We start from the raw sequence: 14,803 nt of genomic DNA, 5'->3' as shown, positions 1-14,803 counted from the left end.
GAGCCTGTTTCCAACTTGCTAAGACAAGGAAAGAGAATATCTGGGCCTTTTGGTTTCCAGTGTAAAAGTGAAAATATCCATGTCCATATCCTGTCTGTCACTCCTCCCTAACTTAACTGAACAGGTACTCCTTCCTCTTCCATCGCGCCATAGCTCGGCAAATGCAGGCCTCCCCCTTCCTCCTGCCCAAAGTTTGGAAGTCATCCTCAGCGTCTCTTCCCTCGGCCCTGTAGCCAATCAATAGCACGTTGTCCTGTCAGTCTACCTCTCAAATGTATTGAATGTATCCACTTACCTCTGACTTATCGTTGCCACTGTAGTCCCACTTGTACTATGGAAGCCTCGTAATTTCTCTGGTCTTCAGATTGGTTCCTACCCTTTAGGAGTATACTTTATGTGAGGGTGAACTCTTAAAAATGCAGATCAGGTTATATTGCTAGTTTGCAGAAAGGCTTTCAGTGGTCTGCTCTTTATTTACCTACTCTTTCTCAGCTCTGGTCCACTCTTTGAAACTGTAGTAGGAGACTCTGCAATCTGCATTTCTCAGACTCCCTTGCCAGCTCGCTTCCTGTTGGAATTTACTGCTGGGAGCACTGGCAGGAATTTGGAAGTCGAGGGAAGGGACTTCCTTTGTTTCTGGTTTCCTTGTCTCTCCAGCAGCCCATGACAACTCTCACTTGGTCTCCAGCTCCTTGTGACATTCCCAGGACTAGCCGTACTGCTCCCACTCATGGGTACCAGCTTCTGGACGGGGTGTCCCAGGCAGATGAGTGCTGCCAGTATTTCCTCACCCATTACCCTCTGTCCTCTCCGCACTTAGAGCATCCTCCCTCTGGATCTCCTCCTCCGAAGAGATAGATACTTGAGCTGCAGGGCTCCTCTCCTTAGAGGTCCATTTGCAGTATGGTGCCACTTCCTTAGAGGTTTGAGTCCTCAGCCCCATGGACTTCCCCACCATCTTTCAGACCTCACAGTGCCCTACCTCCAAGCTCTTGGCTCCTGATAACACACCCCTTCCGTTCTGTTCCTGCAGCCCTCTGGGGGGCAGTGCTTCCCAAGTTACTCATCTCTAGATTAACTTCATCTTCCTTTGTTACCTTTTCAGCTTTCCAATATCCATGTAACCTGTTTCCTCTATTATATCTCGTGTGTTTGAATTACCCATGTGGTTTCTGTTTCTCATATCAGGGGCTTTCCACTTTTTAGAATAAAGTTAAAAATAGTTTTCATTAAACACCAAGTCCTTGATTACTTCTCTAGTCTCAAGCCATGCTATACCCCTTTTTTCTATGCTTCTGTATTCTGAATTTTTGGTTGTTTTTGCCAGATCGTGTACCTTCTGTTTTTATCTCAAGGATATTGCATCTGGTAGTCTGTGTATACCAAGCCCTGGTTATCACCACACACCTGTCCCCTTTCTCTTCACCCTCCCCCCTTTAATGGTTGCTTAGTGAACTCCTGCACAGTGCAGGTCAGAGGCAGTATACTGTAGAGGGAGGTGGCTGAGATAGGCTCTTGTCTTGGTTTTAAGGACGGCTTTTCTATTTTGCCAGCTTTTGACCTTGGGCAGGTTACTTAACTTACTGAGGTTTCAGTTTCCTCGTCTGGAACATGGGGATAGTGTTTTTCCCTGCATGGTAAGGTTGTGGTAAGGCTTAATTGAGTTAATGTAAAGAGCTTTGAATGCTTCTCGGTGCATGGTCATTGCTCACTAAGTGCTCATAGCCTGCTGTTATTATCAGTCGTATGAGAATTCCTCTGGAATGCCTTTCCTGATGTCCAAGCTCTGACAGATTCTATGTTTTATGTGCTCCTGTGACGTCTTGTACTTTTTCAGTATTTATTATGTTGGGATTATTTGTTTAACATCTTCTTTTCTTGGTATGAGTATAAATTATATGAGGTTAGATGAAGAACCTGTGCTGTTTACTGTAATTTCTAGCATCTGTGCCCAATACCTGGTTGACTCTTCAGTAAATATTAAAAAAATTAATTGATTAATCATTTAAAAAGAAAAACCATAGTGAATTTTATAGGAAGTGGTACAAGTGGATAGAGATGGTGGTGAAATGAATCAATTTAAATTATCAACTTTTCTGTTTTTATTGCCCACGGAAAAGCTCTAGCATGAATGCTTTATAATAGGAGAGGAGAAATACCTGCTAATTTTGAAGGTGTGGTATGACCAACGAAGTTGATTATCTCATTTTATTGCCAAAGGGAAAATGTTTTTCAGACTCTGATGAGACTGTATTTCTATTTTTTTTATATAGCTTTAATCCCCCCCCACTTATAAAAGCCATTTGTGCTTATTTCTAAAATTTCTTAAAGTACAAGAAAGTATAATGAGGAAAGCAAATATCATTGATAATTCTGCATAGAGATGGTAATTCTTAACATTTTGGTGTAGACTTCCCTGTCTATTTTCCTATGCATGCAAAGTTTTATTTCCCTAACCCTCATAATTATACATTCTGATTTTTATCCTGCTTTTTCTTCATTGACTATACTATGAATCTCTTTCTGCATTAACAAATATTTGAACAATGAATACTGATGATAAATTTAAATTCTAAGATGTTTATAAGACTTTTATATTTTACTCTCAGACTACTATTATGAATGTGGATTAGAACTCTGTGATGCTGCTAGTTAGTTTTTTTTTTTAATCAGTTTTCCTCTTCTTTAATTTTGTATTTCCTAAATTGTGTTAATGTGTAATTGGTGGTTTTATTCCATTAGCTCTCTCACATCACAGTGACTGCCCCGAAGGATTGTTTCTAGTCAAGCTGGAAAACCAGTAAAGTAAAGCAGAAATTTGGTTTTTCTGTTCTCTATATAGTTTTTTTTTTTTTTTTTTTTTTTTTGCTTTTTAGGGCTGCACCTGCGGCATATGGAGGTTCCCAGGCTAGGGGTTGAATTGGAGCTATAGCTGCCGGCCTACACCACACCCACAGCAACACAGGATCCGAGCCGCAGGATCTGAGCTGAGTCTGCAACCTACACCACAGCTCATGGCAATACCGGATCCTTAACCCACTGTGCAAGGCCAGGGATTGAACCTGCAGCCTCATGGTTCCTAGGCGTATTCGTTTCCACTGCACCATCATGGGAACTTCTTTATATAGTTTTGATATATATACTTTATATAAAAAGTGAATCAATATTTTTTAATTCAATGAAACTTATGAATTAATTTTTATCTTTTATTTATTTTTTTCTGGTCACACCCACAGCATATGGAAGTTCCCAGGCCAGGGATTGAATACAAGCTGCAGCCGCGACTCATGTCACATTTTATTAACCCACTGTGCTGGGCTGGAAATCGAACACATGCTTTACCAGTGAATTGAGCTGCTGCAGAGACAATGCTGGATCCTTAATCCCTTGTGCCACAGCAGGAACTCTTTAATTTTTGTCTTTTAATGAGAATGGATATAACACAAATAATTTAGTAATTCTAAGTATTAAATTTGCAATTGATATAATTTCATAATTAATAAGAAATTATTTGCATTAGTGACCCATGTCTACTGGAGGTGGAAAAATAGTTATATACTAAGCCAGCATCGGACAATATATGGGATGGTTCCTCCCCCTTTTTTAAAAAAAGAATTTGTCCATTCAGAGACTTTGGAGTGATGTGAAAATATTTCTACATCCCTTACCTTCCTTTTCGAACATGAAATAGGGATTTCATGGGTATCACATAATAAATAAACGTGTGCTCTGGAATGACTGGAGTTCAAACCAAAAATCACATCCCAGAAACTTTTGTTCCAAAGCCTAAAAGTTTATATGTGCAGAAGAATCCCTAAATACCAACTACTAAATAATTTCTCTGATACCTCTGCGGATGCAAGCTGAGTTTGCCATGATCAAACCTTTACAGTGAATTCCATCTTCTTTTTTTTTTTTTTGTCTTTTTGCCATTTCTTGGGCGCTTCTGCGGCATATGGAGGTTCCCAGGCTAGGGGTTGAATCGGAGCTGTAGCTGCCAGCCTACGCCAGGGCCAAAGCAACGCAGGATCTGAGCCGAGTCTGCAACCTACACCACAGCTCACAGCAATGCCGGATCCTCAACCCACTGAGCAAGGGCAGGGATCGAACCCGCAACCTCATGGTTCCTAGTCGGATTCATTAACCACTGCGCCACGACGGGAACTCCTGAATTCCATCTTCTAAAATCTTTTCTTCCCTGGTCTTTTAAATCTGTTTACGCCTAAGTGTACTTAGATAGTATTTTCTTTTATTTGATATTCCACTTGAAGTAAAAAGAGAAGTCCGTTAATGAGATACGTATACATACGTGTGTGTCAAATGAATGTGTTAAAAATGAAAAGAGGAGTTCCTGTTGTGGCGCAGTGGTTAACGAATCCGACTAGGAACCATGAGGTTGGGTTCGATCCCTGGCCTTGCTCAGTGGATTAAGGATCTGGCGTTGCTGTGAGCTGTGGTGTAGGTTGCAGACGCGGCTCGGATTGCGCGTTGCTGTGGCTCTGGCATAGGCCAGCAGCTGTAGCTCTGATTAGACCCCTAGCCTGAGAACCTCCATATGCTGCGGGTGCGGCCCTAGAAAAGGCAAAAAATAAAAAAAAAATTAAAAAAAATGAAAAGAGAGTAATTATGAGAGAAAAAGCAAATGTACCAGCCCCCTGGGATTTAATACTTATTCTATTTGAACAATTTAATTCTGAGTTTCTGGGCAGCCAGTAAAAAGGGAAATATAATTTCTATCGTCATCATATGATCAGAAAAGGGAAACTTTCTTTTTTCTGAATTCTAAGCATAAGCCAGCTTTTCTCAGATTGTTAATTTAGAACACTGATTCTGTCCCAATATTAACAGATAACAGGTTTAAGTTTAGGAAATAGTGGGCTAAATAAAATAAACAGACTTAGTGTTTTTTTTTTTTAATTGGAGAAAAACAAAGTTTAATAACATGTATATATATCTCCAGAATACATGGAGAGACCCAGGAAAACTGAGTAACTCCTTAACATGTTTTCTTGTAACCCTAAATGTTCCTGATATGTATCTTAACTTTCTAAGAGGAAGATAGATTGTTTCCCTAATTTATTTTGTCATGAAATACTAAAAGTAAATAATAAGCTTTGCAAAATGCTGGCCTAGGTCCTTAAACAACATGATGGATTGTGTCTTCAATTCCATTTTTGCAGAAGGTTTCACAATGCTTTTTTATTTGATCTATTCTTAGGTTGATTTAAATTGTCTTTGAAACTCCACCCAGGGCAAGGTTGACCTCTTCAAGAAGCCTAGATTCTCCCTGTCTCTTAGGAATTTGTGCTTTTGGAAAGCATGTAGAGGAGGATTTTGGGAACTAAATTGCAGCAGAGTGACTTGTTTATATATATATATAAATTATTTTTCGTATTCTTTTCCATTATGGTTTATCACAAGATATAGAATATAGTTCTCTGTGCTGTGCCTTATAGTAGGACCTTATTGTTTTTACAACTCTATTCCTGAATATTACTGTTAATATTACTTTTTTAATGTTTCATTTACAGGTATATGATGTTGATTGATGGCACAAATGAAGTTTTTATGATTGATAGGGATAATTCAGTGTTTCATGTTTCAAATTTGGAATTTCCATTTCGTAAAGATCTCCGTATACATTTATCAAACACTCTTTTAGATGGGGTAAGTCATATTTTAACTTTTAAACAAAATTAAACATTGCTGTTTTTCTTTCTTATGCAAGTAAATGTATATTTTTATTGATTAAATAGGAAATTTGGAATCGAATCCAAATTTTGAAAGTTTTTTTTGATGTATAATTGACAGTTAAAAAATTGAATCTAGTTTTTATTAGGATATTAAATTCCATTTATCTCTTACCTGTAATTACTGTCTGTCACATGATCATTGTTTTAGATACAGAGTAAGGGAGCAAAATTATTTTATTTTTTTTGTGATTGAAAAAAATCTCATTGAAAAAGACTCATTTTATTTTATTGTTCTGCTTATCAGTTGAATTTTAATTGTGTGATATAACATACCACATCTTCCCTTGGCTCTATAGCTATATGGTCTAATAGTTCTTGTTCAAAGAGTGTCGTGCCTTTGAAAGCAATCCCTGTACTTTTACATTTGAATTTTGAAAGTTGGTAAGAATTTTCCCACTCAGAAAAATCTGTATTTAATAATCATAAAATCACTCGATAAAAAAATACTTTAACTCTCTCTCCTGTGCTTGGTTTTTTGTTTTTTGGGTTTTTTTTTTTTGGCCACGCCTATGGCACATGGAAGTTCTGGGTCCAGGGATTGAACCTGAGCCACAGCAGGGACAACACCGGATTCTTAACCCACTGAGCCACCAGGGAACTCCTTATTCTCTCCCATGCAAACAGCTTTCTTCTCCCCAATTCTAAAAGTATTGGTTTGTTGTAAGTAAAAATTAAAATAATACAGAACATTATAAAATGTTGTTAAAAATCACCTGAACCCTACTATTGGAGTAACTTCTATTACCATTTCGATGAACCTTATTCCAGACTTTCCTCTGTTCCAGAATGTTCATTCTTACATCTGCTCCCGAGTGATTCACAGTCTTGTTAGTAATAGCAACTTAGAGCATAGATTCTTAAACAGATGTGTATCAGAATCTTTTGGGGAGTTGGGACCCCTTCCAGTCCCAGTAAGATTCTGAATACAGGTACCCCGCCCTTTGAAAATGAGTGCTTTGGTCAAATATGTACAAACATGGCAAGTTATACATAATTTTACATGAGAAGAGCTAAATGTTACATGTATTTTGTAACTTGTCTTTTTTTCACTTAGCAGTGTGTTTTGGACCTTTCTCATATAAAAGGTTGGGTAATAGACCACTCTATATGTAAACTCTGTAATTTGGGGTTTCTAAACTATCTTGATTATGAAAATTATAGGGGGTTGCTTGTTAAAAATATCAGTCCATCCCAAAAACCTATCCTAGAATGAATGAATTAGACTCATCCAGTGGCAAAGATAGCTGTATTTTTAATAAGTGCCCAAGTGATTTTAATCAGGCAAGTTTGACAAACAATTCTATAATTAACTTGGCCAATCCTGTTTTGGTGGACATGGGATTTTTTGGTAGTTTTTTTTTTCCCCTATTTTAAGACACACTTGAATGCATATCCTTATACCTTTTTCCTTTCACAATTATGCAGTTTTATAATTGATATTCTTAGAAGTGAGATTGTAATGTGTGTTTAAAGATCTTTTGCTTACAAGTAACTGAAGTCCAACTTAAAGTAACTGAAGAAGGAAGAACTAATTGGCACGAATAATTAGGTTTCAGCTTGGCTTTCTTCAGGTTGAATCTGGGGGCTCACGTTATAATTGGCTAGGCATTGTCTCTTTCTTTCTTTTTCTGTTCTCATTCTGCATGAAGGCTCTTTGCATGTGAGAGGCAAGTTGCATTGCAACCCAAGTAGAAAGTGAACTTTTTCTTCCAATATCCATATATCAACACCAGGAAGGATTCTAAAGGGCCTTGCCCGAATGATATACCCATGAAGGAGTGACAGTGGAGGCTAAGAACTCATTGTTAGGGGCACCACTGGAAGTACAAGAGGAGTAGTCATCCCTTGGAAGGGGCAGTAACAGGCTGTATTGTACCGTGTTCACTGTGCTGGATTTGAGGGCATGCCTGTTTTAAACATTGTTGTGTATAATTGCCACCCTTCTTTCCAGGAAGTTGGAACACATGTACAGTTCTGCGAACCATATGTGAAGGATCTGTACACTGTCTGAAACACTGGGTTTTGAAAATTTAAAATATAATTTTAAAAGACTTAAATTTTAAGGGACCGTAACAGCATGGTGGTTAAGAGCCCTAACTCTAACTAATGGTGCCTTACTGGCTCCATTAGTTATTACATGAGGCCCCTTAAGTAACTTACATAAAGTTTCCTCATCTGTAGTGAAGTTAGACTAATAACAGCACTTAGTTGATTCACTTTCCCGTTACATTAATATGTTGGTCTTCTACTAGTAGTTTGAGGTTGACTGAAATGCTGTAACTTTAGCATGCAACTTAATGCCTAATAGTCCAAGGACACCCAATCTCCTGGCTATTCTGAAGTTTGCCACTTAGATTTTGCTCTCTTTTCTTTAGCTTTTGGGTGAACACGGCTATTTGATTGAGAAGTTGTGCTGAATTAGTATGTTACACTTTTTTTTTTCTCTTTTGGCTGCACCTGTGGCATGCGGAAGTTCTGGGTCAGGGATTGATTCTGCACCAGAGCAGTGATCTAAGCCAGTGACAACGCTGGATCCTTAACCTGCCACGCCACCAGGGAACTCAGTATGTTACGCTTTAATGTGCAAATCTGTACAAGAAGCTTATGTTTTTCTCTGCAGAGTGATCTCTTGTCTCCAGACCATTTACCTTTCTGTTTACTATGTTTGGCTGTGTGATTTATCTCTCTGCTGTACCTTCACTATTTTTCTTTGGCGGCAAAAGGGACTCTAAATCTTTTTGTAACTTCCCACAACTTTAAGTCTCTTTTCTACAGGGATGCTATTCTTGTACTTAGATATTTCTTCACTTTTTCACTATTGAGCCTTTTTCATGAGGTTGATTGAATTATATCTGGCCAATATTCTGTGGAATTTGTATGAGAATGCTTCCTGTCTTAATCAAATCAAATTTGCTTCTCTATTTCAGATTTATACCAGCAGAGAGTGGGATACTAGGGAGTAGCTTGTGACTGTTAACTTAAACTCTCAATGATAGAATTACCCTAATGAGAACCACATGCATAAAATATGTATTTATTTGTTTAACAGAGGGAGTACTACTTTCCAAATGACCTGAATGCTTGTTGACCCCATCTCCAGTGCTTTTTATTTTTATTTTATTTTATTTTATTTTTGACTTTTTGTCTTTTTAGGGCTGCACCTGTGGCATATGGAGGTTCCCAGGCTAGGGGTTGAATCGGAGCTGTAGCATAGCCACAGCACACAGCAGTGCAGGATCCGGGCCGCTTCTGCAACATACACCACAGCTCATGGCAACCCCAGATCCTTAACCCACTGAGTGAGGCCAGGGATTGAACCCATAACCTCATGGTTACTAGTAGGGTTCATTAACCACTGAGCCACGATGAGAACTCCTCACATGCATTTTAGAAAATTGACCTGTTACATTTTGGAGTGTGCAAGCCAGAAGATGGAAGACTGTGATTGAAGAATGGGATATTTGAATTAGGCACTTCTGAGGTATAATTTTGGTTGATGAGGCTGCTCAGGAAGTGACCTAGAAAGAGTGAGACTTTGAGGTAGAGTGGAGAAGAGCAGTGGAAATGAGGTTAAGGAAAATTTTAGATGGGTCCTAGTGAAGGACCAGGAGTCCAGGTAGAAGGGATGGCAGTGAGCTGCGTACTAAAGATCAGAAGGAAGGAAAGAAGCTAGTATAGTTAGTTGAGACTGAGTGGCAGATGTAGATTGAGCAATGAGTGACTAGAGAGTCACAAACAGTTATCTGCACTGTGTGCTCTGTAGGGTTACTAGTAAATTTCCATTCCTGTGACAGTGTGTAGTAAAATATCATTCTGACATAATACCGTAAACTTTTTAACATATCTGTGTGTGCGTCTGTACACGTGCCTGCGGCATGTGTGCGCACATACCTCCTTGTGGTTGATAGAGCCACCTCACTAGGCTGGAAGCATTGTTCACTGCACATTTTCAGGGTGTGCCCTTCTCACCATAGGTGATGTGACTGGCACCCCAGGAATTGCGCTCTACATAAGCTGCATGACCACTACAGCAGCCCTGGTAGATAGCTCACAGAAACGGCAAGAATATTTTGCTTTTTGTTACCTTCATTTTATTTAAAATACAGTGTTTTTTTTTGTAGCATTGTAATTAATAAAATAAAAGGAAGGAAAAAACTCCTCTAAGTTATGGCGTTTGGCAGTTTAGTGTGGTTTATCATTCCTGTCACGTGCTATGCCAAGAGTGTAGGCGTTGCTTAGAAGGTTGAGGGGAAGGCCTCACCTTGGAGACATGTCACATCAGTAGGTAGGAGTGGAGAATGATAGGTAATGAATAAAACAGCAACTTGAAGATTGACATTTAAAACAAGTCCTTTGGTGGTATGGAGGAGAAGTAAATTTCATCTAGTGTGGAACTAAAGATATTTTATAGAGGAGTTGGCATTCGATATGGCAAGATTTCTATAGAAAGAGATTTTTGTTGGGCATGGGCTGAGGTCATTCTAGATAGGAAATAGTGTTTAAAAATTAGAAGTTTAACCATCTGCAGGTTTAACTTAGCAATACTATTTATTTTCACCCCCAAACTTGGGTAACTGAGAGCAACATAATAGACTCTTAGAAGGTTTTAAAATGCAATATGATTCATAATGTCAGTTTACTTGGACCAGAATTATAGTTGCCATAACTGTTTTTCCACTTAGTTAATTAAAACGGTCCTCTGTAGTTTCCTGTTCTACATTTTCATTTGCAAATTGTTTTTTGTAAAATTCCAAATCCAGGAATAACTCAAACCATCTAATTGTCTGGCTGCAAGACGTGACTGTTGAAGCTTTTGTTTTGCTCTCTCACTTATGTTCTTTGACCCACAGAATGTGGAAAATCGGAGTTTAGAAATATGGTATTAATTCACTTGAAACAAATTAGTGAAATTCAGTTTTATACTGAGGCTCAGTATATTGCTTGAGGATATAGTAAGTATTCATTAAAGTTAATAATGAAAGTCTTGGAAAAATGGCAAGTCTTTTTGTCTTAATTTTTTGTAAATAAATATGCATACTTGTTATAATTTAGAAAGTATGCATGTTATAGAAAAAACTATCAAGAAGAGATTACATTTTAACATTTTGATGTATTTCCTTATAGTCATTTTGTTGTGCTTATATTTATAGAACATGTATAATCAACACGTATATAGCTGACATTTACTATAAGCTGTATAGCTGAGGTTCTCTCATCTCCCTTCAATCTGTAGAACTGATTTTAGGAATTTTTTCTTTTTTAAATTTAATTTTATTTTAAAAAAGTGAAATATAATTCACTGTTTTAAGGTGTGTAATTCAGTGTTTTTGGTTTTCACAGGATAGTGCATCCATTGCTGCTATCTAATTCCAGACTTTTTCATCACCTGGATGGACTAAGATTAGAACTAAGTAGACTTTATCTGAAAGGATTTCAAGGAATGGGTTTCCTTTGAGATGAGGGCCCACGGGTTTTCCAGAGGATACTTAATTACTTCTCATTAAAGCCCTTTAGTGGTTCTCCACTGCCCAAAGCATGAAAGCTAAAGTACAACTCAGTATTCCATGTATCTGGTCCATGCCTAATTCTTTAGCATCATCTTTGCCTATGAGCCCATGAACCATAAGTCCCATCTATACTGAGCTTTGGATAGTTTACCAGTTTTTTTTTTTTTTTTAATGCTCTTTAAATACCATTTGGCCCATCCACTGTCCTGCTGGAAAATATCCACATCTTTTAGGATTCAACTAATGGGTCACTCGTCTTATTATCAAACCTTTCTCTTATTCTTCAAGTAGAAGTGACTGGTCCTTCTCCTTAGATTTATACTGTATGTCCTTATTTGGCTGGAATAGTGTAAGTGTACACTTGTTGTCTTAGTATAGTTATTAGTAACAGTCTCTTTCACTCTTAAAAGTATCCTGTTTTAGACAATAAGCTGCCAAGTTTATTCTATCTACATGGCCATTTATCATTAAAACTAAAACTCTTCCTTAGACCAGCCTACTTTTATATTTTCCTCTCTTCCTGCAACTCTAAGTCCCTTGAAGGTAGGGACTGTGTGTTTAACTCTTCTCCAGCATTTAGATGATAGAGTATAGTTGGGGCTCAGGAAATACTAAATGGGTAGGCAGAAGGTTGGATGCCTGGGGACTTCAACTAAAGAGAATGGAATATAGAAAAGTCCAGAGGATAGGAAAGTCAAAACATGCAGGATTTTTTTTTTTTTTTTTTGGATAGGATCCATAATGAAGGACTCAAGTTTCAGATTCTCACAGCAGTATTTGGTACCAGAAGACAGTGGAGCAACTTCTAACAAGCTCTTGAGGAATATAAAGTTGATGTGCTTTGGTGTAGTTTTCTTCAGGGTTTCTTCCTTCCTTTTTCTTTTTCTTTTCCTTCTTTCTTTCTTGCATTTATTTATTTATTTATTTATTTTGGCTGCACCTGTGGCATGTGAAAGTTCTTAGGCCAGGGGTTGGACCAACACCACCACAGTAACAATATCAGATCTTTAACCCTCTGAGCCACATGGGAACTCCTCTGTAGACTTCCTAGGAGTTTTTTTGAGCATCTTTTAGCTGTGGGTTTACAATTTTCACCAAAAGTAGAACATTGTTATGCATTTTTACCCTTCTCTCTGTTGAAGATTTAATAACTAATGTTCTTGTCATTAAAAAAAACCCCAAACTTTTCTTTCTGTCTTTCATTTTGGGTAGTTCCTATTGATTTGTCTTCAAGTTCACTAATTTTTTCTTGCAGTGTCTAAATTGCTGTTCATCCCAACTATGATATTTTTTCACCTCAGACATAGTTTTCACCTCTGGAAGTTCAATATGAGTCCTTTTTATATCTTCTATGTTTCTGCTTACCTTTTCGAATATATGGAATACTGTTATAAAGCTGTCTTAATATTCTTCCCTGCTAACTCTAATATCTCTCATAATTTTAGGCCTATTTTGATTGATTTTTCTTCTTTTTATGAGTTGTATATTTTTGTCTCTTTGCATACTGGGTAATTTTTGATTGGATGTCAGACATTTTGAATTTTCCCTTGTTTGGGGCTTGGTGTTTGTGTATTCCTATAAATATTTTTTAGCTTTGTTTTGAGATGCAGTTAATTTACTTGGAATTAGTTTGTAGCTTTTGAGTCTAGGTTTTAAGCTTTACTACATGGACTAGAGCAGTCTTTAGTCTAGGAATAATTATTCTCCACTACTGAGACAAGAGCCTTCTGAGTACTCAAATGTCCTATGAGTTTTGAGATTTTTCTAATCTGGCTGGTGGTAACAGGCATTATTCCCAACCTTGGTGAATGCCAGGTGTGATTCTCTGTGAGATTTTTGGGTGTTTGTTTTATAGGCCTTGAGTAGTTTCTTCACATGCATACTCTGTAGAATATTCATGGGGGTCTATTGGTGGACTCTAGCCTCATTGGTCTCCCTAGACAGTCTGTCCTATTTTCTCAACTCAGGAAGACTGCTAGGCTCTACTGGGATCCCCCTGCCTTGATTGAAGCTTGGAAAAATCTCCTTGATCAATAAGCTGGGACACTTGTAGGGCTCAAATAGTTTATTTACTGTCTCCTAGGGGTTCCTGTCCTTTGTTGCTGGATGTCCAGTGCCTTGAAGATCATTTCTTCATATATTTTGTCCATATCTTTGGTTGTTTCGGGAAGGAAGGTAAATCTAGGGTCTGTTTTTCCAGTTTGGTCAGAAGAGAAAATCTGTTTTCCCTTCTAAACTAGATTTTATTTGTCTTTAATTTTTATTTATAAGTGTGGTAAAACTATGTAACATAAAATTTACTGTCTTAACCATTTTTAAGGCTACACTCCAGCAGTGTTAATTGTATGCACACTGTTATGTGGCACATCTCCAGAACTTTTTTATCCTGTAAAACTTATACTCTATATCAGTTAAATAGCTTTCCGTTACCCCTGCCTATATCAGCCACCATTCTACTTCCTATGAATTTAACTGCTTTAGACACCTCATGTAATTGAAATCACATGTAGTACTTGTCTTTTTGTTACTGGGTTAGTTCACTTAGCGTTATGTCTTCAGGGTTTATCCATGTTGAAGTGTGTGATAGATTTCCTTCCTTTTCAAGGCTGAATATATTCCATGTACGTATATGCCACATTTATTTATGCATTCATCTGTTGATGGACATTTGCGTTGCTTCTACCTCTTTAACTGTTGGAATAATGATGCTATAAACATGAGTCTACATATAACTCTTCAAGACATAGCCTTTAATTTTTTTGGGTATATATACTCAGAAGTGGGGTTTGCTGGATCCTATTGTAGTTCTATTTTTAATTTTTTGAAAGAACTATTATACTTCTCTCCTGGTGGTTGCTCCATTTTACAATCCCATCAACAGTGCAGTCCAGTTTTCTTAGCTAGGTTTTAGGCTTAGGTATTTTGTGTTTACCTACTTTTCTGTAACCTCGTGCAGTAGTGGCAGCTGTGGGGAAGGAGGACATTGTGGTGAGGAGGTCATTGAGAAGAACACAGCCTAGGTGCTGGGTCTTTGCTTGAATCTCTGGGTTCTGTCTTTCAAAACTGAGTGGATGTTTTCTTCAGCTTCTTGGGAGCCATATTTTATTCCAGTAATGCTCAGATTATTTCTCCAATTCAGCATGGAGTCCTGTAGCCTTTATCCTTTATTTCAAGCAGAAGAGTGTTCTGCTATTTTAATTACTCTTCAGTCAGAAGAGGGGGAAAAAAGAAGAAAAGAATAACTACCGAGTTTGCTTCTCTATATTTGAGTGTAATAGTGACAATTACCAAAAATTTGTCATTTCACAAGTAGGGCTTTTGGGAGTATAGTGCACTTAGAGCCAAGCTTTGCTATGCCTTTTTGTTTTACCAGAATCTTGGTAGGTAGTTTCCATGGCTGTGAGTTTTTAAAGCTTACTGGTTTATTTATTCCTTTTTACTTGTTTTGTTTGGTTGAAAATAGCTTTTTTTTTTTTTTTTTTTTTTTTTTCTCTTCTTCATGGCTACATCTGTAGCATGTAGAAGCTCCTGGGCTAGGGGTTG

General features: G+C 37.7%; 1 protein-coding gene across 8 annotated transcripts in view; it reads left to right on the top strand.

Annotated features, from left to right (window-relative positions):
• Window positions 1–14,803, top strand: part of RNGTT (RNA guanylyltransferase and 5'-phosphatase) — a 210,225-nt gene that overhangs the window by 58,597 nt on the left and 136,825 nt on the right. For 4 of the 8 annotated variants that reach the window (XM_084959940.1, XM_084959933.1, XM_021089934.2 and 1 more), the window contains exon 9: window positions 5,532–5,667. In XM_084959940.1, the coding sequence (XP_084816066.1) occupies window positions 5,532–5,667 (136 nt within the window). Of the gene's footprint in view, window positions 1–5,531; window positions 8,318–13,343; window positions 14,497–14,803 lie in introns of those variants that run through there. The other 4 variants (XR_014805729.1, XR_014805727.1, XR_014805724.1 and 1 more) reach the window with 3 other exon arrangements.

Source organism: Sus scrofa, chromosome 1 (genome assembly GCF_054392235.1).
Source record: "Sus scrofa isolate SSC_HxYL_T2T_F1_AM1 chromosome 1, Sscrofa_HxYL_maternal_Yorkshire_Landrace_v2.0, whole genome shotgun sequence".
In the NCBI taxonomy this organism is placed as follows: Eukaryota; Metazoa; Chordata; class Mammalia; order Artiodactyla; family Suidae; genus Sus; species Sus scrofa.
Note: the sequence above shows the minus strand (reverse complement) of the source record. Positions and strands in the feature narration are given on the sequence as shown.